General features: G+C 42.6%; 1 protein-coding gene and 1 pseudogene across 1 annotated transcript in view; both read right to left on the bottom strand.

Annotated features, from left to right (window-relative positions):
• Positions 1-486: 486 nt before the first annotated feature.
• LOC111974648 (acyl-CoA dehydrogenase family member 11-like) lies at positions 487-6,460 on the bottom strand (annotated as a pseudogene).
• A 6,367-nt stretch (positions 6,461-12,827) lies between these two features.
• The window catches only part of LOC111973992 (ATPase MORC2A-like), a 30,355-nt gene continuing 17,423 nt past the window's right edge, over positions 12,828-25,759 (bottom strand). The window contains 14 exon segments of the mRNA XM_070447055.1: positions 12,828-14,379; positions 14,492-14,680; positions 15,410-15,503; positions 15,631-15,804; positions 16,349-16,487; positions 16,606-16,663; positions 17,714-17,839; positions 18,159-18,401; positions 18,726-18,992; positions 19,146-19,365; positions 19,475-19,580; positions 19,686-19,814; positions 25,535-25,564; positions 25,567-25,688. Of these exon segments, the coding sequence (XP_070303156.1) occupies positions 14,311-14,379; positions 14,492-14,680; positions 15,410-15,503; positions 15,631-15,804; positions 16,349-16,487; positions 16,606-16,663; positions 17,714-17,839; positions 18,159-18,401; positions 18,726-18,992; positions 19,146-19,365; positions 19,475-19,580; positions 19,686-19,814; positions 25,535-25,564; positions 25,567-25,688 (1,966 nt within the window). The 3' untranslated portion in view covers positions 12,828-14,310.

The raw sequence follows: 25,759 nt of genomic DNA, 5'->3' as shown, positions 1-25,759 counted from the left end.
CACTTGTAATGTCAGGGTTGTGGGTTTAGTTCCCACAGGGGACCKGTATGGGAGAAAGTACAAAAAGGCATTCACTCACTACTGAAAATTGCCCTAGATAAGTGCATCTGCTAAAGTGTAAAAAAAATAATATATGTAATTTCGTCTTGAGGGCCACATTGGGATTTTAAAARTAAATGAAGGGCTGCACAGATTTCTTATTCATAAGTAATTTGCGAGCCAGAAAAAGCTCAGTTGTTTTAAAATATATAGCCTTGTCCTAGGTTCATTATAATTTCTAGCTTGCATCTTTTCTATCTGTTTTTACACTTTCAAGTTAGGAATTCTGGGCCAATACAGGCCTATATCTGATATTGTCTTTGAAATATCGACCAATACTGATATATTATTTCATTTTATGAACTTTTCAACCATTCTAGCACAGATACAAACTGCAACCAAGTTTCTATGTTCATAAGGCTAATAAGATATTTCAAATGACTTGAATATGGGAAAGGTGTAATTCTTTATATTTGCATCAGAAAGGTATTGGAAAGTTTGGGAAAACATCAGGGAGATCATTAGGTGATCATTGTGTGTAGAAAAAAAGATCTGCATTGTTTTCAATTGCGGTTTTGTCATAGCTTTCAGGCATGGGGTAATAACAAATAGACCCAACTGTTCAAAAACTGGAGACAAATTCGATCGGTTTGTTATAATAGCGCACATCGGTGATGACTCACGAGCGGAGAAGGGCCTTAAGCAGAGGAGGAAGATAACAAAAATAATTAATTATTAAACAAAATTATGCCCAGTTCACGAGGCCCCCTTGTGTTATGAGGCCCCAGGCAATTGCATTAGTTGCCTAATGGTACTGTAAATCCGACACCGTGTGGTCCCTGGTTCGAATCCAGGCTGTATCACATCTGGCCGTGATTGGGAGTCCCATCGGGTGGRGCACAATTGGCCCAGCGTTGTCCAGGTTTGGCCGGTGTAGGCCGTCATTGTAAATAAGAATTTGTTCTTAACTGACTTGCCTAGTTAAAAAAGGTTAAATAAAAAAAATACATGAAATTGTCATTGTTATTCTCCATCAAATATACAACAACCTCCCCCTTCCTACATAAATGGCATCTCCTTGAGAACGGCAACATTGCCTGCCCTCAGCCTGCCAACACCCCCTCAGTCTCTGGTTGACTTTTCGTAGACCGGCTCAGTGTCCAGGGGCGAAGTCTCAGTGTTGTAGCACCCTATGGCCGCCTTACTGACCACAAGTCCTGCTCACACCCCCTGCAGCACACGCACACACAGTCACAGATACACACACGCACAGATTACAAATATGAAGTAACTGTAATCAGCCCGGATTGTAATTAGATTAAAGTTACATTCTTAAACAGTTGATTACATTTGGGATGACTTAATCTAATATAAAGAGGAAGAACTGATATATCTTTGTCAGCATTGCTGTCATTTAGCTCACTCTCAAATCTTCTCACATGCTCCCTAAGATGCTATTGTTCTGCTGATAGCCCATTAAGTATGGATGGCTTCTTTTCTATTCAAACTGGTTGAAMGAAAAGGTAAGGCTTCCAAAACATTTACCCCTGGCCTTCTGGTATTCCACAGAGTTCCTGCTTGCTGCTTTGTAGCAGTACACGTTCACTCTCTTCTTTGTGTGCTCCATAGTAAAAAAAAATAAAGAAGAAATGCTTTCTGATTGCACAATAAAAAAAACTAAATGCAATCAGGGGAAAACCACAGTCACATTATGTTAAACGTTCCCAAAGCACACACATCCCTGGGTTGCTCGTATTTTCAGTTTGCTGCAACTAGCTACTGGAACGAGCTGCAACAAACACTCAAACTGAACAGTTTTATCTCAATCTCTTCATTGAAAGACTCAATCATGGACACTTTCTGACAGTTGTGGCTGCTTTGCGTGATGTATTGTTGTCTCTACCTTCTACCGTCATAACTGACTTGCCTAGTTAAATAAAGGTTCAATAAAAAATAAAAAACACTGTCTTGAAACAACCACTATTTTACTGTAGAAGAGAAGAGGCTCTTTCTGTAGGTCTGAATTTTATTTATCAACAAATATTGAACAAAAGGCACTCAAGTCAGGATTTCAATTCAAGGTGGGTGCATAGGACTTTAAATGTACTGATATTAATTACACAGCAAACTATCAGTAGCCTAAATATTAGAAGTGAAAGTAWTCCAATAGTAGATCCAATATCAGATTACGTTACTCATTTTGAGTAAATTATTACTTTACAGATAATTTTTCATGTAACTACAATAATTACATTTTTCAAGTAATCTGCCAAACACTGCACACACGCAGTAACTGCTAGAACTATTAGCCTACAAGAAGTAAGGACGAGGGACTAGTGAGGACAGGTAGTGGGGAATGATGTGTATTTACATTTGAGTAATTTAGCAGATGCTTATATCCAGTGTGACTTACGGTTAGTGCATTCATCTTAAGATAGCTAGATGGAACAACCACATATCACGGTCCCAGTAAGTACACTTTTCCTCAATTTAGTAGCTATCAGCAAAGTCAGAGCTAGAAGGTGGGGGGGGGGTCAAGTGCAAGTGCTGGTTCAGGAAAGTTTTTGTTTTGTTTACAGYAGAGCAGCATAGATGTCAGAGTGAGAAGCTCCCTCCCATGAGGCATGGTCAATGAGCAGAGGACCTGAAACACACACAGCAGGAGTCACAATACATCCTCAGGGCAAGCTAACTGTGACAATGGTTAAGCCAGGTGATGTGCWATAAGTGCTACTCCTGTCATGCCAATGCACAGAAATTATCTCTGCTGTGTATAGTACCCATATAGATGCGTGCCAGGCTGTGTGGCCAGCTCCAGGTAGCCAGGTGGTTTGAGAGCTGAGGCCTGCAGGAACTCTCTCAGACCAGAGAAGGTGCGGTCTACTGATCTCACAGACAGGGAGGCTGCTGCCAGTAAGATCTGGGGGGGTAGTTAGATGGAAAATGGAAAATGTCAGAATTTGTTTAGCAATTATATCAACAGAGGTTGTAATGGCGTRTATAATTGTATTAATAGTAACAGTCTTTCCTGGCTACCATTCATTGTTGGTTCAAGGAAGACGATACAAGACAAAGGCTGCGGAAACTAACTTAATTATCCAAAATCTGATCTCAACGGTCATAGTCAGTTAACAACTAATCTCAGTAAAAAATGTATTTTAGATGGCTCTGAATGACTCTCTATCCCTTTAAGGGTCCCTAACCTGGATGTATGTGACATAGGCCTGCAGTACGAGGCCTGAGCTCCGAGAGACGCAGCAGAGAACATCCAGAGACAGAATATTAGTGGTCCCCTCCCAGATACTCAACACCTAGAGAGAGCGAGAGAGAAGGTACTGTTAKACTAAAATGAACTATTGCCACTCAATTGTTGTTGTTGAGTAACAAAGAGTGAGAGTAGGAAACTACTTCATCCATTAACAGKAACATATTTACTCCATAACGTAAAACAGTAAGTCTGCCTTCGGACAGACAGATGTGTGTCATGTGACCACCTACCTGAGCATCTCTGAGCATTGCAGGTAGTCCTGTGTCCTCGATGTAGCCCTGCCCCCCCGAAACTCTCCAGCCCCTCGGAAATCACGCAACCGCCTGAGACACACAGGGGTGGTACACACACACACCATCTGTCAGTCTATATTTTTTTGAGTGTAGGATGGGGCAATCACTCCATCACCTCCCACACATCCCTACTGCCTTTATTCAATGACTAAATACACACACCCCAGTCTTCAACTGCCATCTGCCAGTGTAATCCCATGTCTATGTAACGTTCTCTGGTGTAATGTTATTGGTTACCTGTTTGTCGAGTGTGTGCGTATGTGTGTACCTGTTTGCCAGTGTAGAGTGTGGCTATAGGTGTGAGCRGGCGAAGGAGGTGAGTCTCCAGCTGGAAGGCATGGCATGTCTCCTCTCAGCCAATCAGACGACAGACCTCCATCACCAGCAGGTATGCTCCTCGAGTCTCCTCCTATAGGAGGAAGGAATTAAAGGGAGGGATTGAGCGGGGATAAAGAGAAAAAGAGAGGTGTGTGAAGACAATGTGTAGGTTTCAGGGGTTATAGTAGGATTTTCTAAGATGGTAGAAATGTATTGTCAACTGACCTCCATCCTAGTGAGAGTCTGCATAGGGAGGGGGTGGTCTCACAGGAGCTTTCCAAAGGCAGAGCTTTCCAAAGGCCATCTTGTGTGGCGTAGTCACAAGCCAGCTGGAGTACCCTGCACACACACACACCTGATCATCAGTACCGCAGTTGGCAGTAGTGATTAGATGTCATACCTCCTCATACCTGCCACAGCAGACACGCTTTTATGGATACGAGTCACAGTCAGCATGTTGGCTATAGACGCCACACCTCACCCTTCTTCTGACAGCTGAGAAAGAGAGGGAAGAATGTTAGCCTGTGTGTGTGTGTGTGTGTGTGTGTGTGTGTGTGTGTGTGTGTGTGTGTGTGTGTGTTGTGTGTTGGTCAGCGTGTGTGGTGTTGGTGAAATCCGACCCTGTGTGCAGGCAGTCCATCCAGCAGCACCTCAGCGGTGGGCATCTGTCTGGTTCCAAGTTTGTCCTTCAGTCTCTGGACCTCGATGCCCTGAACCATCCCCTCCTCATCATGCACTGCAGCATAGAACAGAGATAGACCTCTACAGCCCTGAGACACTCACCAGTTAGGAGAAGAAAGATAGACATGTGAGGGGGAGAGGATTTGAGGTGTCGGGATGAGAAGGTGAAGGGTTCTTATGTAGCATGCTGTTTTGTGTAGGTGGAAGGAATAACGGGGCATTATCTTTGACGATGATTGTTAAATTGTAAAAAATGTGGTACGGTGTGGTCTGTCRGTCTCTGTCTGTAACTCTGGCCAGTGTTAGTCATGTCTGCATCTGTAGCCGAGGTGCACCACTTGAAACGTGACACTGTATGTACCATCACTCTGAGGCAAGACTACAGTCTCTGTACCACAGCCTACACACACACACACACACACACACACACATCATTATCATCAGTAGGCAGGTAACCCATCATAATCTACTAGAGTGTATGTAACTACAAAGAATACAGACACACTGACCCACGTCAGATCCTCCCCTGCATTCAGTCATCCATGGTCCAGACGTCCAAAAGTTTTCAGGGTCACAAGAGGTCAGATGGCTGAAGGCCTCAGCTACTGGCCAGGAAACACCAAGAAACTACATGCACAAGCGTGCGCGCACACACAAGCTTATGAATCACAATATCACAGCCAAATCAATCGCATCACCTATTCCAACATGAGCAGTAATAATCAGTTCCATGAAAGTAAATTCAGACAGACAGACAAAAAGATAGACAGACACACACACCTGTATAACCTTGGCAGCTCCATCAGTCATAGCCAGAGGACAGGCGTAGACACCAGAGGGAGAGTACAGGTACAGCTTACACATCTGGTATACACGACTGGAATAACATCATCATTAGTGTATGAATATATAACTCTATGCATGAKATTTTCATAATGCCATGTCACAAAATTCCAATGAGTAGCTTCTGAGATTACTGTCACTGTTACTGTTTTTATATTCTCTGTGTTGGTGACCATCAAGTGAATTTATGCACAGGGCAGAATTTCTTAATCCTTGTCCTGAGGACCCAAAGGGYTACACATGTTTGTTTTTGTCCTAGCATTGCACACCTGATTCCATAAAGGTTTGATGATGAGTTGATAAGTGGAATCAGGTGTGTAGTGCTAGGACAAAAWCCTAAATGTTGCCCTCTTGGGGTCCCCAGGACAGGTTTGGGAAAAGCTGGGTTAATAGGTGAGTTTTCAGTGTGTGTAAGGGTCAGGTGTCTCCCACCGCCACTCCACATAGGTCCTCTCGTATCTGATGGCGACCAGCCCTTCCTGTGCTGATAGGTTCTTCATGTGTAGCCAGGCGGGGGAGGTGACGATGCGTTCGACATGGCAACCCCAGGGATCATTGGTCACCAACCAACCTCTCACTCACGACCCCACCCATCTACCTCACGCACCAACTGCTCCCCAAACACACACAGGTCTGAATACACCGTCTGGGAACACACCACCATCACACTAGTCACTAACAGATAAAGCATCATCATAATTTTTTATCCATTCTTAAACATTAGTATGGGATACACACACACACACCTCACTGGGAAGGTGTCTCCTCAGGTATCCCTGTAGCAGAGCGTCCTCCAGGAAGGGGTTCTTCAGCACTGGTCTCTCCTGGAAGAACCCTCCTATCTAGGCCCGGGAGAACGCTGGTTGCCCCTCTGCTCCGGTGACATCTTGGGGTGACCAAGCCAGGCCCCGCTGAACCACGCTTGCAGAACTGCTGCTTGACAGCGGTGAAACATTCTAATACACAGCCGGTAAAAGCGTCTGGTGACCTGTCGGTGCAGCAGTGGGATCGAAGCCATGGTCCAGGAGCTCAGACGTCACTGGCCTGAATATGACAAGTAAACGGATTTTTTCAAAACCAGCAGCTCCATTTCTTTAGTTAAATTTAAAGGCATACTCCTTGATTTGAAAAATAACAAAACGGCAGCCCTTGCACTTGGTTTGCTATAAAGCTAGTTAGAGAAACGACACTCAAGTTTATGGATCTATGCAAGAATGATCGACATTTATAAGATTCAATGAATATACATATATGATTATTTAAATMATCAAAAACGGCTGTAAATATCACAGTGGGACGTTAATAAGAAATCTTATGGATGTGCAGTAGTAGGAAACCTTAAGGATTTGCAGTAGGAAATCTTAATGCAAAAAATGAATTTATGTAACAGTCAACGCCTTTCATATGGTCAAACAACTTCAACATTGAGTTTAGTAATGGGCCTAATATGCAAAGAAAAAAACCAACATAAAACATTATGCAATGCCAACATTTGTGATCCAAACGTGTCAAAGTTCAGGCACTGTAGCGACAGAGCAATCTCTATGCTTCACGTTAGTCTGGCACTGGTTGTCAAKGAGTAACGTTTACAAATATCTGGTTTGGAAAGCTTAAAGGAAAACGCATGTGCCTTAATCAACAATAACTTCTAGAATGTTGTTTTGTTTACTCACCTAGTTCCGACTTCCAAATCCCCAGACTTCGTCTTCAAAATAAAAGTCAAGAGTAAACTCTGGCGTTAACATAAAAATCTATATCGACCTTCAAAGTAAACAACTGGAACATCTGACTAGACACCAGCTTTGTCCTGACTACTTTTGGTCATAAAATACACATAGCTTATACAATTAAATAACAGTGACGGTCTACCCTAGTAAAGAGCTAGATCTCTCAGATGAAAATCAACATGTGACACAGGATACCTATGACTTCTAGACGTTGTGTAGCTTGATGAATAACCATGCAGGTGGTGCACAGGCCCGGTGTAATGCAGGGGCTTATCGGGGCTGAAGCCCCTGGGCGACCCAAAACGCAGCAACAAAAAAACATATTCAGTACCAGTCAAAAGCATTGGTGGAAAAAGTACTCAATTGTCATACTTGAGTAAAAGTAAAGACATCTTAATAGAAAATGACAAGTAAAAGTAAAAGTCACCCAGTAAAATACTACTTGAGTAAAAGTCTAAACGTATTTGGTATAAAATATACTTAAGTATCTAAAGTAAATYGAATCGCTCAAATGTACTTAAGTATCAAAAGTAAAAGTACAAGTATAAACCATTTAAAATTCCTTATATTAAGCAAACCAGACAGCACGATTACATTTTTTCCATTTATTGGCAGATAGCCAGGGGCACACTCCAGCATGCAGACATAATTTACAAACTAAGCATTTGTGTTTAGTGAGTCCGCCAGATCAGAGATGTTCTCTTGATAAGTGTGTGAATTGGACCATTTTCCTGTCAAAATGTAACGAAATTGGAAAATGTATGGAGTAAAAATAACATTATTTTCTTTAAGAATGTAGTGAAGTAAAAGTAAAAGTTAGCAAAAATCTAAATAGGAAAGTAAAGTACAGATACCCCAAAAAACAWCTTAAGTAGTACTTTAAAGTATTTTTACTTAAGTACTTTACACCACTGATCAAAAGTTTGGACACCTACTAATTCAATGATTTTTCTTTATTTTTGCTGTTTTCTACATTGTAGAATAATAGTGAAGACATCAAAACTATGAAATAACACATATGGAATCATGTAGTAATCAAAAAAGTGTTAAAAAAATGTGATTTTTTTAAATATTTGGGATTCTTCAAAGTAACCACCCTTTGCCTTGATGACAGCTTTGCACACTCTTGGCATTCTCTCAACCAGCTTCACCTGGAATGCTTTTCCAACAGTCTTGGAGTTCCCACATATGCTGAGCACTTGTAGACATTGTTAATGTTGTAAATGACTATTGTAGCTGGAAACGGCTGATTGGTAACGGAATATCTACATAGGCGTACAGAGGCCCATTATCAGCAACCATCACTCCTGTGTTCCAATGGCACATTGTGTTAGCTCATCCAAGTTTATAATTTTAAAAGGTATGGTGGAAAAATTGCAAGATTATGTTATACTTTTATTGCATCAAATGGTTGTTTTATGCAACAGAATAGAGTATTCCTAACTATTGTGTGTGTGTTCTACTGAGGATGGGCCTCTGGGAGATAACAGGAGATTTACGATGTCTTTTGGGTGATAAAACCTAAAGAGCATTACAGAGCATGAGTTAATGTTTCTGTTCTATACCGTACCAGGGAGAGATGGTTCCAGTTTGGAGTCGGAGGGCCAGACACTGGTCTCTATACAATGAAAACTGTTGACACAGCAGATACTGTCTGCTATGTATTATAGGTATCTTTCATACAATTCTTAACCTTGTGACCCATTCTATATATCTGTTGTTCGTCATGTTGGTTGAAAGGGGTGTATCTTAGCTATAAAAGACCTTTGTACTTTTGTCTCTGGGCTCTCAACGAATCATCTGAGCGTGAATCGTCGACCAGCCATCATTATCGTAGAGCACTCAATCGATTCACTTTATATGTGTGCGTTGTATTGACCTGCTCCCTTATTAATAAGTGATTAAAGATTTTGTTTAAGTATAACTCTGACTTGTGTGATAAGTTTGTCTCTCCTCATTTGATAGTAAAGAAATTAACCACCACAAAGGCTAATTGATCATAAGTCCCTTTAGCAAGTATGTTAGCACAGCTGAAAACTGTTGTTCTGATTAAAGAAGCAATAAAAATGGACTTCTTTAGACTAGTTGAGTATCTGGAGCATCAGCATTTGTGGGTTCGATTACAGGCTCAAAATGGCCAGAAACAAATAACTTCCTTCTGAAACTCATGTCTATTCAAGTTCTGAGACATTAAGGCTATTCCATGTGAGAAATTACCAAGAAACTGAAGATCACGTACAACTCTGTGTACTACTCCCTTCACAGAACAGCGCAAACTGGCTCTAACCAGAATAGAAAGAGTGGGAGGCCCCGGTGCACAACTGAGCAAGAGGACAAGTACATTAGAGTGTCTAGTTTGAGAAGCAGACGCCTCACAAGTCCTCAACTGGCAGTTTCATTAAATAGTACCCGCAAAACACCAGTCTCAACGTCAACAGTGAAGAGGCGACTCCAGGATGCTGGCCTTCTAGGCAGAGTTCCTCTGTCCAGTGTCTGTGTTCTTTTTTCCATCTTAATCTTTTATTTTTGTTGGCCAGTCTGAGATATGGCTTTTTCTTTGCAACTCTGCCTAGAAGGCCAACATCCCAGAGTCGCCTCTTCACTGTTGACGTTTTGTACTGTTTTGCGGGTACTATTTAATGAAGCTGCCAGTTGAGGACTTGTGAGGCATCTGTTTCTCAAACTAGCATTTTGAGCCTCCTGATACTCAACTAGTATAAAGAAGGCCAGTTGTATTGCTTCTATAATCAGCACAACAGTTTTCAGCTGTGCTAACATAATTGCAAAAGGGTTTTCTAATGATCAATTAGCCTTTTAAAACTTGGATTAGCTAACACAATGTGCCATTGGAACACAGGAGTGATGGTTGCTGATAATGGGCAACTGTTAATGAAATATCTACATAGGCGTACCTTCAGCCATTTCCAGCTACAATAGACATTTACAACACTAACAATGTCTACACTGTATTTCTGATCAATTTGTTATTTTAAATGGACAACAAAATGTGTTTTTCTTTTGGTGGAGTGTTCCAGAGATGGTTGTACCGGTAGTACCGTTCAAAAGTTTGGGATCACTTAGAAATGTCCTTGTTTTTGAAAGAAAATACAGTTTATTGTAATTGTTTATATATATATATATATAAACAATTACAATAAACTGTATAATAAATAAATGTGACTGGTCAATTGTGAGTCAAGGTATTTCCCGAAACGTAGCAATGTTTAAGACATGGACTTATTATWTTTTTTTACCTTTATTTAACCAGGTAGGCCAGTTGAGAATGTTAACAAGGCATCCAAAAGTAGTTCAAATTAACGTTTTCATTTTATTAGCTAAACAAAACTTGTTTAAATAGCAAAATTGTTGCAGAAATAAGCCTTTTTTGCATAGCGATGATGAAAATAATGTAATTTAGGCTGTAATGATCTCAAATTCTAATCATTTGGTCATCACACCGTTGATATAGCAACGGATGCCAGTAGTTTGAATCCCATGACGATGTAGAAGGGCACACTATTGGGCCGGGGGACATTATTTGGCATGACAGGCCCAAGAGGCAAAAATATATATAATTTATCCAAACACAGGAGCCCGCTCTTAATGTTCAATAGTTTATAAAAAAATAACTTTGGATTAAGTTATCACGAGCACATACAGGTATCTGCCAAAATGAAAACACCAACATAAACTGTCTTAAAAGGGTGTTGCGCCACTACGAGTTGCTAGCACCATGTCAATGCGCCTTGGCATATATTTTACAAGTAGACCTAAACATGCCAGGAAAATGCACCCCACACCATAACATACAGTGCATTCGGAAAGTATTCAGACCCCTTGACTTGACACATTTTGTTACGTTACAGCTTTATTCTAAAATGGATTAACAACAACAAAAAAGTATCAATCTACACACAATACCCCATAATGACAATTTTTATATTTAAATAAATTCAGACCCTTTGCTATGAGATTCGAAATTGAGCTCAGGTGCATCTTGTTTCCATTCATCATCCTTGAGATATTTCTACAACTTGATTGGATTCCACCTGTGGTAAATTCAATTGATCGGACATGATTTGGAAAGGCACACCTGTGTACATCATATAAAGGTCCCACAGCTGACAGTGCATGTCAGAGCATAAACCAAGCCATGAAGTCGAAGGAATTGTCTGCAGAGCTCCGAAACAGGATTGTGACGAGACACAGATCTGGGTAAGTGTACCACTTTTTTTTTTTAAGCATTGAAGGTCCCCAAGAACACAGTGGTCTCCATCATTCTTAAATGGAAGAAGTGTGTAACCACCAAGACTCTTCCTAGAGCTGGCCGTCTGGACAAACTGAGCAATCGAGGGAGAAGGGCCTTGGTCAGGGAGGTGACAAAGAACCCAATGGTCACTCTGACAGAGCTCCAGAGTTCCTCTGTGGAGATGGGATAACCTTCCAGAAGGACAACCATCTCTGGAACACTCCACCAATCAGACCTTTATGGTAGAGTCTAGACGGAAGCCACTTCTCAGTAAAAGGCACATAACAGGCCGCTTGGAATTGCCATACAGCACCTAAAGGACTCTGGTCTGATGAAACCAAGATTGAACTCGTTGGCCTGAATGCCAACCTTCACGTCTGGAGGAAACCTTGCACAGTGAAGCATGGTGGTGGTAGCATCATGCTGTGGGGATGTTTTTCAGCAGCAGGGACTAGTCAAGATCAAGGGAAAGATGAACAGAGCAAAGTACAGAGATCCTTCATGAAAACCTACTCCAGTGCGCTCAGGATAGCTGTACAGCGACGCTCCCCATCCAACCTGACAGAGCTTGAGAGGATCTGCAGAGAAGGATAGGAGAAACTCCCCAAATACAGGTGTGCCAAGCTTGTAGCATCATACCAAAAAAACCTTGAGGCTGTAATCGCCACCAAAGGTCCTTCAAAGTACTGCGTAAAGGGTCTGAATACTTGCCGCCGGGGCGGAAGCGTAGCCTAGTGGTTAGAGCATTGGACTAGTAACCGAAAGGTTGCAAGATCTAATCCCCGAGCTGACAAGGTACAAAATCTGTCGTTCTGCCCCTGAACAAGACTGTTCCTAGGCCGTCATTGAAAATAAGAATTTGTTCTTAACTGATTTGCCTAGTTAAATAAAGGTCAAATAAAAATATATATAAATGTGATTTTTTTTAATACATATACCAACATATCTAAAATCCGGTTTTTGATGTGTTATTATGGAGTATTGTGTGTAGATTGATTAGGGGAAAAAACGATTTAATCCATTTCAGAATTAGGCTGTAACATAACAAAATGTGGAAAAAGTCAAGGGGTCTGAATACCTTCCGAATAAACTGTTTACTTTGTATCCCTTGTTTCCTTTATTTTGTCAGTTACCGGTATGCCTAGAGTCAGGAAGGCCGCCGTTTGGGCAGTATGCCTGCCAAATATAGCCTACAGCTTGTTGCATCATGGCCAGGAAAAAGGCACAGTTTGGAAAGCAAATGCCTACTGCTGAAAAAAGAAGACTAATATGCTTGTAGAACCAATAGAAAAAAATCAAAAGCCCCAGGGCCTATGATTTCTTAATCCAGCGGTGCAGTTGTCTGGGAACCCAATTTATTGTTTCTCCATAGACAGACAAATAAAAAAGAGTACACACACCAGACAAAATAACATACACCTATTTAATAAAATGTTTTCTTGACATGTTAAAAATACCCATTAGAAGAAACATGACCACTGAATAATATGAACAGAGAACTTTAGATAACTATAAACTCAATCACCTTTGAGACCAAAATGAAAACAGTGAACTGTCATGTCACAATGGCAAGAGGATACAATAGGGACATAGTTGTATTGAGACGTAACAGATAATCGTACTGATAAAACCCAGTAAGTACTTCAGTCTCCAGGGCGTTGGGATGACCAAACACCCTCAATAGTCTGGCTGGTAAACCCGATGGCTACACTGTCAGAACAGGATGCATGTTGACGTTTAGTGTCATGAAACTTGCCCTTGAGGCATAACTGAAAGATTTCTGCTAGATGGGCCAGCTGGAAAGTCAAAATGGTCTAGATTGTAAAAATTCATGAAAACAAAAATTTGCCTTTTGGTTTTAATTTAAGGTTAGGAGTAAAATCAGATTTTATGACTTGGTGGCTGTGCCAGCTAGTGACCACTCTACAGAGCTGCCTCCAGAACAAGATTCATGGTCAAACACGCTAACAAGATAGGGTGTGAGAGAGAGGAGGCTAGGGTGGGAGAGAGAGGCTAGGGGGGGAGAGGTGGTTGAAAGCAGCTAGGCAACACTGATTTGTTTTTTCAACACTGGGTTAAACATAACGCTTTAACACAGGGTAGAAAAGGCTTGACCATCTGATGGCAACTTACATCAAATCTGGCACTCAACAGGACTGGATTTGCATCGGACTGTGACTGGTGGTAAAGGGGTTATGGGTCAGGACGCTATTATGGGTTTATGATTCATGTAATTTCTCTCCACCTGATCACAGATCAATATGGAGAATACATATGAATCTTAACTGCTCCATAGTTTAGGTTACCATCAGACCCTTTTCTGAAATCACAGAATCYCCTGTCATCTACATCACAGGAACTTTAATCGGCGACGCTTGGTGCCGTACTCGGACTGGCGTGCGTATGTATGCGTGTACGCGGCACAAGATCAGAACACAGCAACAGAGCAGAATCTGATCCCCACCTACAGATTGAGAAGAGTTCAGTTCTGCAGTCAATCAGGACTGGTTGGTGTAACATACAGTAGCTTAACAGAGTTTGTATATAACATAATAGATTGTTGATATAAAAGGACTAAAAAGAGACGTCCGTTACGTGCTAATCTCAGAATGGACCATCCAAAACCAAAGCATGCTAATGTTAAATAAACAAGAACAGACAGAGAAACAGAAAACCATACTGCAGTTTTATAAAAACAAACTTGGGGACCAAACGGCAACAGCAGCAGCTGCCTCTCCTCTCCATCTGCAGAGCGGGGCGGGCAGGCCTCGTGGAGGGTTATGGGTAAAGAGCATCTGTAGAGGAGCTACAGAGCTACAGTACTTTTGGAAGTACAGGCGGACCAAGGTTCTGAGAGCAAGACAGGGTTCCGAGAGCATGTCTGTCTCCTCACTAGTCCCCCTTGGTCAGCAGGTCTTCTATGTAGGCATCCAGTTCGTCATCTGTGTTTATGTCAATGTCCTGCAGGAGGGAAGGAGCGACATTCCATTTAAGTTTGTCCATGTGTGTGAGTGCGTGCATGCGGGTTCTCATCTTCTCTGTAGCTAAGCTTCGATTTTGGTGTATGTCTTACCTCCTGTACTTTCTGCAGCAGTTGTACGATGTTGGTTCGTAGTTTCTGTAGCTTCTCGTCTGCCTCCCTGAGTTTGGTCTCAGCGCTGGTACTCTTCTCCTCCACAGCTTTGGCTCTGGCGTCAGCTCTGCTCTGGTACGAGTTACACAGAGACTGGAGACCCAGCTCATACTGCTGGAAATACTCCTTCTGCAGACGCATGCATACACACGGTCAGATGGATATATACACTACCGTTCAAGAGTTTGGGGTCACTTAGAAATGTCCCCGTTCATTTCTCGTTCAGTTCATTCCTCGGCCTTCATTTCTCAGAACAAGAATAGACTGACGAGTTTCAGAAGAAAGTTCTTAGTTTCTGGCCATTTTGAGCCTGTAATCGAACCCACAAATTCAGATGCTCCAGATACTCAACTAGTCTAAAGAAGGACAGTTTTATTGCTTCGTTAATCAGCACGACAGCTTTCAGCTGTGCTAACATACTTGCAAAAGAGTTTTCTAATAATCAATTAGCCTTTTAAAATGATAAACTTGGATTAGTTAACACAACATGCCATTGGAACAAAGGAGTGATGGTTGCTGATAATGGACCTCTGTACACCTATGTAGATATTCCATTAAAAATCAGCCGTTTCCAGCTACAATAGTCATTTACAACAGTAACAATGTCTACAATGCATTTCTGATCAATTTGATGTTATTTTAATGGACATTTTTTGTGTTGCATTTCTTTAAAAAAAGAAGACATTTCTAAGTGACCCCAAACTTTTGAACGGTAGTATATATATACACACACATACGATTTTGCTTTGGTATGAATTACAATGATATGACTGTCTACTATGACTGCAGCAGACTCCAGGGCAGGTTCTAGAAGACATGAGTTAAAGTTAGAGGTCAGGAGTTAAAGGTCAGTCTCACCATAGGGAAGGCCACTAGCTCTTCTGCGGCCATGCTGTTGACATCGTCCTTCGGGATCCGGAAATCAGGAGGGAAGAAATAACGCAGCAGCGTCCTGAAGAGAACACACACAAAATTAGATTTGTGACATCCCCGTTCCATTCTCCCTCTGAAAAAAAGYCAATCGGAGGCCAAAATCCAACAGGTAGGACTCAATGACAGTATCAGGTAGTCATGGTTACCTCATCATGTTGACCAGGTTGTCAGTCACCTCTCGACTGGTTCCTGGTTGGGTGGTGTCGGGTTCCATGGGGGCGGGCCCTTTTTCAGTCCCCTCCCCTTGCTGTGTGTCAGGGGTCTGGGAGAGGGGAGAGGGGGGTCGCATCAACCTCACCTCCTCACTGCCTTTGAAAACCCTAATAACAACAACCATAAATTATACCAACAACCTCACCTCCTCACTGCCGTTAATAACCACTAATAACAGCACCCCAAAACTCCTGAGCACAGTAACTTATCAAAACATTTGGAAATGAAATAGAAACTGGCACATCATTGGCCACTGGTACAGCATAGTGGTGGGGGAAAAAAATCTATAGTTGCATATGCAATTTTATTTTTGGACAATATATTGATATTTTACTCCAAGTACCGATTTAAATAAATAGAATAGCTATAGCRTGTTCTCCATCTTTTTAAATAGTGAGCCAACATATTTTCAGCACTTATTTGCCTGACTGATCAAAACCTGTTTTCTCATGCCCCTTCTTGGTCTCTCTGCAGCAGACATAGTTCGCAATATAATAAAATAGCAGTATCGAATCGCAATACATATTGTATCGGCACCTAAGTATTGTGATAATATCGTATTGTGAGGTCCCTAGCAATTCCCAGCCCTAGTACAACACACACATAAATGTGAGACAACAAAGCACAAACACGGTGAGTTGGTGAGCCTACCATCGGTCCTTGGGGGTGGATCTGGGGACGTAGTCAAACTTCACCTTCCAGCGAATGCTCTGCTTACTGATTTCCACAGCAACCACTTTGCCTGTGAACCATTCCTTATTCACCCGTACCTCCACCAACATACCCTTATCTACAGGAGACAACAAAGGAATTGTGATGCTTTGTCCTGAAACGCTGATGTCTATGGCATTGCTAATAGGAAATCTTCTCAGCAAATCAACTATCATCAAGAAAGAAATTAAAATCACCTTTCTGAGCATTCTTCGGTTCATTCTCTGGGTGCTCGTCCTCTGCACTGCCTGTCACCTAAAAACATTACACACAGAAAACACACTGATCAAACTGTCTAGTAGTAAGTGTGTGTGAAGAAATACATGAGTGGTGTGTTATTGAGAAAAGAGAGGAGAAAAAGAAGCAGGAGAGCAGAATATAAGCAACTATATATAGAATAGTTAAGAGACAGATAGGACCCAACACAAAGGTTCCCAGGTTTGCTTGTCAGTATTCCCGTACCTCACACTAGACTACTGCAACACAGTTTACCCTGCCTAAAAACCCTCATATTGGTGCCACAACAGAGAGGCGTGCAGATTCGTTGAGAAAACATGCCATTTTTGGATATTGATTAGAGATTGTCAAGGATGCACACAAACGCCAAAATATTAGTTCAGATTATTTGGCTTCCAATATGTGATCTATAGGCTGAGAGCTTCATAAGCGGTTTATTCAATTCTGGGATTTGAATAGTGTGACAATATTTGGTGAGAATCACAACTTGGGGTGCAAAATCAATTCTAGCTCAATTACAGCAATTATTTAATCTGCAGTTATTCTTCTGCTATTTATTCTGTTACCAATAATACGTCAATGTTAATAATATCTTCAGATTACAATGATGTCTCTTAACTAAATGCAATCTATTAGCTTCCAAAATGTACATAGGTATATCTAGCTGTAATATAACACATTCTGATGGAATGGCTTGTCCCACAGTGCATTGAGTAAATGCTGGAAAAAGATGTTGGTTCCTTTCTAATCATACCAATGTGAATGCAAAGAGGAAAAATAAGTGGTGGCGCAAAAGAGTCGAGTCCTCATTCAAAGGCAAGATAAGAGTTTTTCTTGTTTTTCTTAACCCCAAAGTTCACTTTAAAGAAGAKTGAGATCAGTTATTTTAAAGAGGACTATATACYAAAACCCCCTTAAGAGTAGAGTTAGGAGACAGACCATTTAGAGTAGAATTATGAGAGAAGGGGAGGATCTATTCTATTATGATTAGAGTTAGGAGAGAGGGATAGGACAGATAACATTATGAGTTGAGAAGGTGTAGCCTCTTGCGCCGTGGCTGGTGGGTACCTTGGCTCTAGCCCCCGCCGTGGGCTTAGGCGGGGTGGGGATGGGTTTGGCTGGCGGTGGTGTTGGTATGGTAGCACTCCTCTTCTCAGGCGGCGGGGGTTTGGTGCTGAGTGGGGGGGTGGGGACCTGTGGGGTCGATGACATCACATGACCTCTGAACTATGGGTAAACTGGTGTGCTCCATGTGTCAGACTCTTGTTCTTCCTCCAAAAGAGTTTTCCCCATTCTCCGTACCTAACATCACCTCTCTGTCCTCACTCGTCTTCAGGAAACATCTATCTGTCCTCTTCTTCCAAACATCCCTTCCCCTTTATCTTTCCGTTCCCTCTCCTCTTACACATGCAGTGCTTTCCTGTGTCTGTCTGATACATTGTATACAGATATTCTATAGATTGACAGTTTGATAGTCTGAGCAGTGAAAATGTGTGTGTGTGTGAGAGTGTACCTCCGTCACTTTTCCCCGTTTGAGTGGAGCTTTCTCAACAGCTTTCCCACGATTCCCCACTGCAGCTGCCATCTTGGATTTCTTGGGCTGAGGCTCCTTCTCCTCCTCGCTGTCCTCTTCTTCTTCTTCTTCTTCCTCCTCCTCTTCTTCTTCTTCTTCCTCACTCTCCTCCTGCTCCATCACTCTCTTGCGCTGGCTGCTAGTAGGTGTGGTTGCTTTGGCAGGAGACGATTTGGCTTGAATCTGTAGAAACACCATAGATATTACTGATACTGCTAAAGGACCATAAAGGTATTTTAAAGGTATTTTGACAATTATTTTGGTATTTGGCAATTAACTCATGGATACCATTTTTATGCCTCTGCATCCAGTATGAAGGAAGTTAGATGTAGTTTTGCGAGCAAATGCTAACATTCGCAAACATTTCTAAAAACCTGTTTTCAATAGTGCAATGACGAAGTCTACCTCATCCGACTCTGGGTAAGTAGATAAATTGCCAAAGTCTCGCACTATTTTAACATAACCGTAATAGATTTGTTAAAGGACAACACACATAAACATACTCACCCGTGAGCTGCGGCTTGGAGGGGTGGGTTTGGCGGGGATTTTGGCTGGGGCTTTGGGGACGGGCTTAGCTGGAGGGGGTGATGGCTTCGCTGCAGCTCTGGCTCTAGATTGGTCGACTCTGGAGGCTGGGGCAGCAGGCCGGGTGGTCGGTCGAGGGGAATTGGTGAGTTTGCGGTTGAGGGCTGGCGGCTGGCTGGGGGCGTTCTTGAGGAGGGCGGGGAGGGGGGGGGAGCGAGGGCGTGAAACACGCTCTGAAGACCTGGTTGCCTAGGAGACAGAGAGAACATGAAACATTATATTCAGATATCAGGAGACAGTATGTGTTATTGTGTGAAACCAGTAGAGGTTAAGTATGTCTGTATACATGTAGTGTGTGTTTACCTGTAGACGGGGAGTATTTGTGACTGTGTGTGTGTGTACCTGGGAAGAACTGTCATTCATGGGTCTCATGCTGACATCCAGAGGCAACTTCTTCACATCTGCAGCTGATTTGATGGTGCTGGTTTTCTGCAGAGCCTCTAGTTTCTCCTGCTGCTGCCTGATCTTCTCTGTCAGCTCTTTCTGTTTGTCCTCCGCTGTCTGTCTGTCCTTCTTCAGAACTGCACATGGAAGGTTCTGTTTCTGCTCCGCTGCATCACACCTACAACACACACACACAACATTTGAGATATACTGTATGCGGTGTTCCTGCAGGTGTGTGTGTGTGTTTGTGTGTGTGTGTGTGTGTGTGTGTGTGTGTGTGTGTTTACCTGTCCTGAGTGCTGTCAGGGTTCATCAGACACACCCAGCTGTCCGGGTAACGTTTATCCACCGCATCCATCTGGAATGGCAGAGTCCTCCACTTCAGACATTTATCTACAGAGAGAGAGGGAGAGGAAGACAAACCTCAGAGCTTGTCTATTTATGTGTGTGTGTGTGTGAGACTTAACACACTTTAAAGTGTGTATGTCTACAACTCACCACACTGTATGGTGAGGGGTATCTCCATGGCGCGGCGTCTCTTGTATCTCTGCTCAGCCGAGGGGAGTGAGGACCAGCTGGCCGACAGGTACCCAAACTCATCCCAGAACTTCACTATGCCCTTCTGAGCTAAAAAAAGCGGGAAAAGCAGAAACATGCTAGACATATGGACTAAGGCTGTTGCAGTAACTATACAACCACGCGTAACTATGCTCATTAACAGTAGTGTGTCTAACTAGAGCTATACACAGATTTAATAGTTACATTATTTTGCTACCCTTGATATGTATATTTAGCCTACTAAACATCCTGCCTGCATTCATTGTTCTCCCCCTCATGTTGCACCCTAGACAGAGAGCGAGGGGTATGGTAGACAGAGAGCGAGGGGTATGGTAGACAGAGAGCGAGGGGTATGGTAGACAGAGAGCGAGGGGTATGGTAGACAGAGAGCGAGGGGTATGGTAGACAGAGAGCGAGGGGTATGGTAGAKAGAGAGTGAGGGGTATGGTAGCCTACACTTGGGTAGGGGATTAACTGTATTACTTTAAGAAGTTTTTGATATTCTTTCAATGCTTTAGCTTACAATGTTAGTTGTATACTGTAAAAAAGTGGAGAATGTCAACTTTCTAAAGTTAGAATTACTAATTTAATGTAACCCTGAAGCTATATATATTTTTTCTTTTATTTAACTAGGTAAGTCAGTTAAGAACAACATCTTATTTACAATGACTGCCTACCAAAAGGCCTCCTGCAGGGGACAATTTAAAAAAAWAWATATATATATAGGACAAAACACACATCACGACAAGAGACACCACAACACGACAAAGAGAGACCTAAGACAACAACAACAGCATGGGAGCAAAACATGGCGGCAGCAGCATAAAACATGATACAAACATTATTGAGCACAGACAACAGCACAAAGGACAATATGGTAGAGACAACAATACATCACGTGAAGCAGCCACAACTGTCAGTAAGAGTGTCCATGATTGAGTCTTTGAACGAAGAGATGGAGATAAAACGGTCCCGTTTGAGTGTTTGTTGCAGCTCGTTCCAGTCGCTAGCTGCAGCGAACTGAAAAGAGGAGCGACATAGGGATGTGTGTGCTTTGGGGACCTTTAACAGAATGTGACTGGCAGAACAGGTGTTGTATGTGGAGGATGAGGGGGAGTGAGGCCTAAACGGGTTTTATAAATAAGCGACGTGTATACAGAGATGATCAGTTTACAGAGTGGTATAGAGTGCAGTGATGTGTGCTATAAGGAGCATTGGTGGCAAAACTGARGGCCGAATGGTAAAGAACATCTAGCCGCTCGAGAGCACCCTTACCTGCCGATCTATAAATTATGTCTACATAATCTAGCATGGGTAGGATGGTCATCTGAATCAGGGTTAGTTTGGCAGCTGGGGTGAAAGACGAGCAATTACGATAGAGGAAACCAAGCCTAGATGCAACCTTAGCCTGCAGCTTTGATATGTGCTGAGAGAAGGGCAGTGTACCGTCTAGTCATACACCCAAGTACTTGTATGAGGTGAATACCTCAAGCTCTAAACCCTCAGAGGTAGTAATCACACCAGTGGGGAGAGGGGCATTCTTCTTACCAATCCACATAACCTTGTTATGTCCAAAACATAGGTAAAAAGGCAGAGAAAGCTTGTTGGACATTAAGAAAGCTTTGTTTTAGAGTGTTTAACACAAAATCCGGGGATGGGCCAGCTGAGTATAAGAGTGTATCATCTGCATATAAATGGATGAGAGAGCTTCCTACTGCTTGAGCTATGTTGTTGATGTAAATTGAGAAGAGTGTGGGGCCTAGGATCGAGCCTTGGGGTACTCCCTTGGTGACAGGCAGTGGCTGAGACAGCAGATGTTCTGACTTTATACACTGTACTCTTTGAGAGGTAGTTAACAAACCAGGCCAAAGACCCCCCAGAGACAACAATACTCCTTAGCTGGCCCACAAGAATGGAATGGTCTACCGTATCAAAAGCTTTAGCCAAGTCAACAAAAATAGCAGCACAACATTGCTTAGAATCAAGGGAAATGGTGACATCATTTAGCACCTTTAAGGTTGCAGTGACACATCCATAACCTGAGCAGAAACCAGATTGCATACCCGAGAGAATACTGTAGACATCAACAAAGCCAGTCAGTTGATTACTGACAAGTTTTTCCAACACTTTTGATAAACAGGGCAAAATAGAAATTGGCCTATAACAGTTAGGATCACCTTGATCTCCACCTTTAAATAAAGGACACACCGTGGCTACCTTCCAAGCAATGGGAACCTCCCCCAGAGGAGAGACAGGGTAAAAAGGTCAGAGATGGGCTTGGCAAAGATAGGGGCAGCAACCTAAAAGAAGGGTCTACTCTAAACCATCTGACCCAGCTGTTTTTTAGGGGTCAAGTTTAAGGAGCTCCTTTAGCACCTCGGACTCATTGACCGCCTGAAGGGAGAAACTTTGTAGCGGGCATGGGAAAAAGAGGGAGGAGCATCGGGGATAGTCGCATTAGAAGGGATGGGAGATGAGGAAATCTTGAACGGGCAAGGAGGCATGTTAGAGTCAAATAGGAATCCTGACAATGAAGTGGTGGTTAAAGAGCTCAGCAATGTGCTTCTTGTCAGTAACAACCACATCATCAACATTAAGGGACATGGGCAGCTGTGGAGGAGGAGGGTTTATTCTCCAGGTCTTTAACCGTTTTCCAGACCTTCTTGGGGTTAGACCCACAGAGAGAGAACTGCTCCTTAAAAGTAACTAACTTTGGCCTTCCGGATAGCCTGAGTGCACTTATTTCTAACGAGAGCCAGTCAGCATGAGTATGCGTGTGCCGAGCTATTTTCCAAATGGAATTCTTGAGCTGGAGTAACTCTGCCACATCACGGTCGAATCAGGGGCCGAACCTGTTTTAAATTCTTATTTTCTTTATGGGTACGTATTTGTTAACGATACCACTGAAAATATCAAAAAAGGAAGGTACAAGATTCTTCATCAGAGGGGATTAAGCTGATTCTATACCAATTTACAGAGGACAGGTCATGAAGGAAATCTTGCTCATTGCAGTTTTTTAGCAAGCGTCTATGACAAATCAGGACAGGTTGTTTCACTGAGCAGCCATTATGAACACAGGCTGTACAACAGTGATCACTAAGGTCATTACAGAAAACACCAGACTGATAACCATCAGGATTATTTGTAAGGATAACATCGAGGAGAGTAGCCTTTTCTGGTTGTTTGGATTCATATTTTGTGGGATTGGTAATAATCTGAGAAAGATTTGGGGAGTCCCATTACTTTAGGAGATGGGAGGGTGGTTTAAGCATGTCCCAGTTTATGTCACCTAGCAGGACAAATTCAGACTAAGTGTAAGGGGCCAGGAGAGGGTACAGGCCGGTGCTGATGGTGGCTGATAACACCCAGCAACAGTCAACAGAGCTATTTGAAAGTTTACTGCTTAATACCAGCAAATCAAACTGTTTGGGGACAGACTTGGTGGAGATAACCGAGCACTGAAGGTGTTCGTTGGTAAATATTGCCACTCCCCCACCTTTGGAAGATCTGTCTTGCCGAAAAAGGTTATAACCAAAGGCTAACATCAGTGTTCAAAACACTCTTTCTTAACCACGTCTCAGTAATGAGCTTTCAATMTATAAATTTTTGGCTTCTAGCTTCTAGTGTTAACGTGCAGAAAACCCAGGCTTTTACGAGAGCAGAAATCAGTGAAGCAGATATCAGAGCACAAATCAGAATTGGGGCTAGCAACAGTAGATGGGCCAGGGTGTACATGCACATTTCCAGATATAATCAGCAGTAATACAATCAGGGCACGGCAGAGGACAGGGAGAGCTCTGCAGTGTTGATTTATAACATTTGAATGTGCATTCYATGGCAATAAGATCATATTGTAATGCAATTCCATCAGGTACCATGAATACAAAGRTGGCGAGAGGTGGTTAGCATAGGATGGAAGGTCAAGAGTCCGTGTAACCAAGAGAGTCAGAGTCTGAGTGTGGGAACAAACAGTCTGTCCCACAGTTGGGTAAACAAGCAAGTTCCTAGTCAACAAAGCACGCAGGAGTCATGAGGCAAATAGCATAAAGCACAAGAGAAAAATATAACAACTTGGGGCTAGCCATTGTAAGTTCATAGTCACTTGCCCCAACAGTGTGTGTGTGCTGGAGGCGAACAAAAGCCCGGGAGAGAGGCAGGGGTATCTGTACCAGACAGGGGGAGACAGGCCAGGGTGGACAGTGAACAGATCACCAGGTGGAATCCAAGCAGCAGTGCAGCAGGCAACGGGAGTAGGTGTCACACCMACTTGGGAGAAGCTTTTTTCGGGAGATAGATTCCTTGTAGAAAATCTAGCAAGTCTCTTTCCACCATCTTTTCCAAGTGGAAAAGGAGGTTGTTAGCTGGCTATATCTTTTCAGTTTCGGCAAATGATCCTTTACGACGTCCAAACAAAGTTGTCCTGTGGCTGTTGTATTTTGTGGATCATGAGGATATCTTCTGATGTGATCAAATCAACAATATTGTTTCTTATTGAGGTAATTTACAATTGAAGTGTCCTGGCTGCATATCAGTTAAAAATAGAGATGAATCCAAGGGGTTCTGTATTTTAGTTACAGATCGAAGGGGCTTCAAAGGCCTCTGCATTTGGGTGGGGCTGTGAAACTCTCCTGCCATTGTTAGGCTCAAGAGTTTTCACACCTCACTTCACACTGCAGTGCTAATTTTAGTCAGTTTCTTTCCTATCAGCTTGGTAGCTTAGTAGCCTTATTTATTTAAGCAATAAAGCCCGAAGGGGTGTGGTATCTGGCCAATATACCACGGCTCGGGGCTGTTCTTAAGCATGACGCAGTGGTGTGGAGTGCCTGGACACAGCCCTTAGCCGTGGTATATTGGCCACATACCACAAATCCCTAAGGTGCCTTATTGCTATTATAAACTGGTTACCAACGTAATTAGAGCAGGAAAAACAAGTTATTTGTCATACCTGTGGTATATGGTCTGTCAGCCAATCAGCATTCAGGGTTCAAACTACCCAGTTTATAATTAAGCAATAAGGCACGGGGGGGTTGTGGTATATGGCCAATATACCACGGCTAAGGGCTGTGTCCAGGCACCCTGCAATGCGTGGTGCCAAAGAACAGCCCTTAGCCGTGGTATATTGGCCATATACAACAAACCCGAGGTGCCTTATTGCTATTATAACTGGTTACAGCAGGAAAAATAAATGTGTCGTACCCGTAGTATACAGTCTGATATACCACGGCAGTCAGCCAATCAGCATTCAGGGCTGGAACCACCCAGTTTATAATAAGCTTTAAACAACAAAATTACCTAGAGATGATTGTCTTTTAATTTTTGGCTTCAGAAGTAGGTTCAGATTGAACATACTCACTCAGTTTTGTGTTGGATGGTTTTCCAGTTCCGCTGTGTTTCTTCTGCAGGTTTTGGTTTGTTAGAAGTTTTTCTTGATAATCCTTGGTAGCAATAGTCCATTCAGGTAAATTTGTCCAAAATCAAGGTTTTAGGTATGGAATTGTGATTTGGAATGAAGGTTTTGATGTTGAGGTTAGTGTCGTGTATAAATCCTTGCGAAAAAATTCAAGTTAATCTACATATATCCAACTGTAATTCTATATTTTTGCAGAACTCAGGAACCAATGCTCTTGTCTGTTCGCTGTTTCTTTCGTTAGCTACCCCCCCCCCCCCTGTAACTATTCTCTAGGTCGTTGCTGTAAATGAGAATGTGTTCTCAGTCAACTGACCTGGTAAAATAAGGGTTAAATTACAATCTTCCACTATCATGGTTATATAGACGTGTGTGTTGTTACCTATGTTGCTGTCCTTCCAGTACTGGGCTAGTGTTCTCCCATGGCTCTCAGAAGGTGTCTGTATTCTTTAGCATCCGCAAAGTCCTGCTTGTTGTGAGTGGGCTCCAGAACCAGGTATGGGACATCTACTACCCCCACAACACCTCCACACGCCTGCACACACACACACACTTCATTAGAAAGCATTTCTGGTCGTCTCACTGGTCACCGACTAGCCAATAAGAG

This window comes from Salvelinus sp. IW2-2015, linkage group LG15 (genome assembly GCF_002910315.2).
Source record: "Salvelinus sp. IW2-2015 linkage group LG15, ASM291031v2, whole genome shotgun sequence".
In the NCBI taxonomy this organism is placed as follows: domain Eukaryota; kingdom Metazoa; phylum Chordata; class Actinopteri; order Salmoniformes; family Salmonidae; genus Salvelinus; species Salvelinus sp. IW2-2015.
This window is presented reverse-complemented; position numbering and strand designations above follow the sequence as displayed.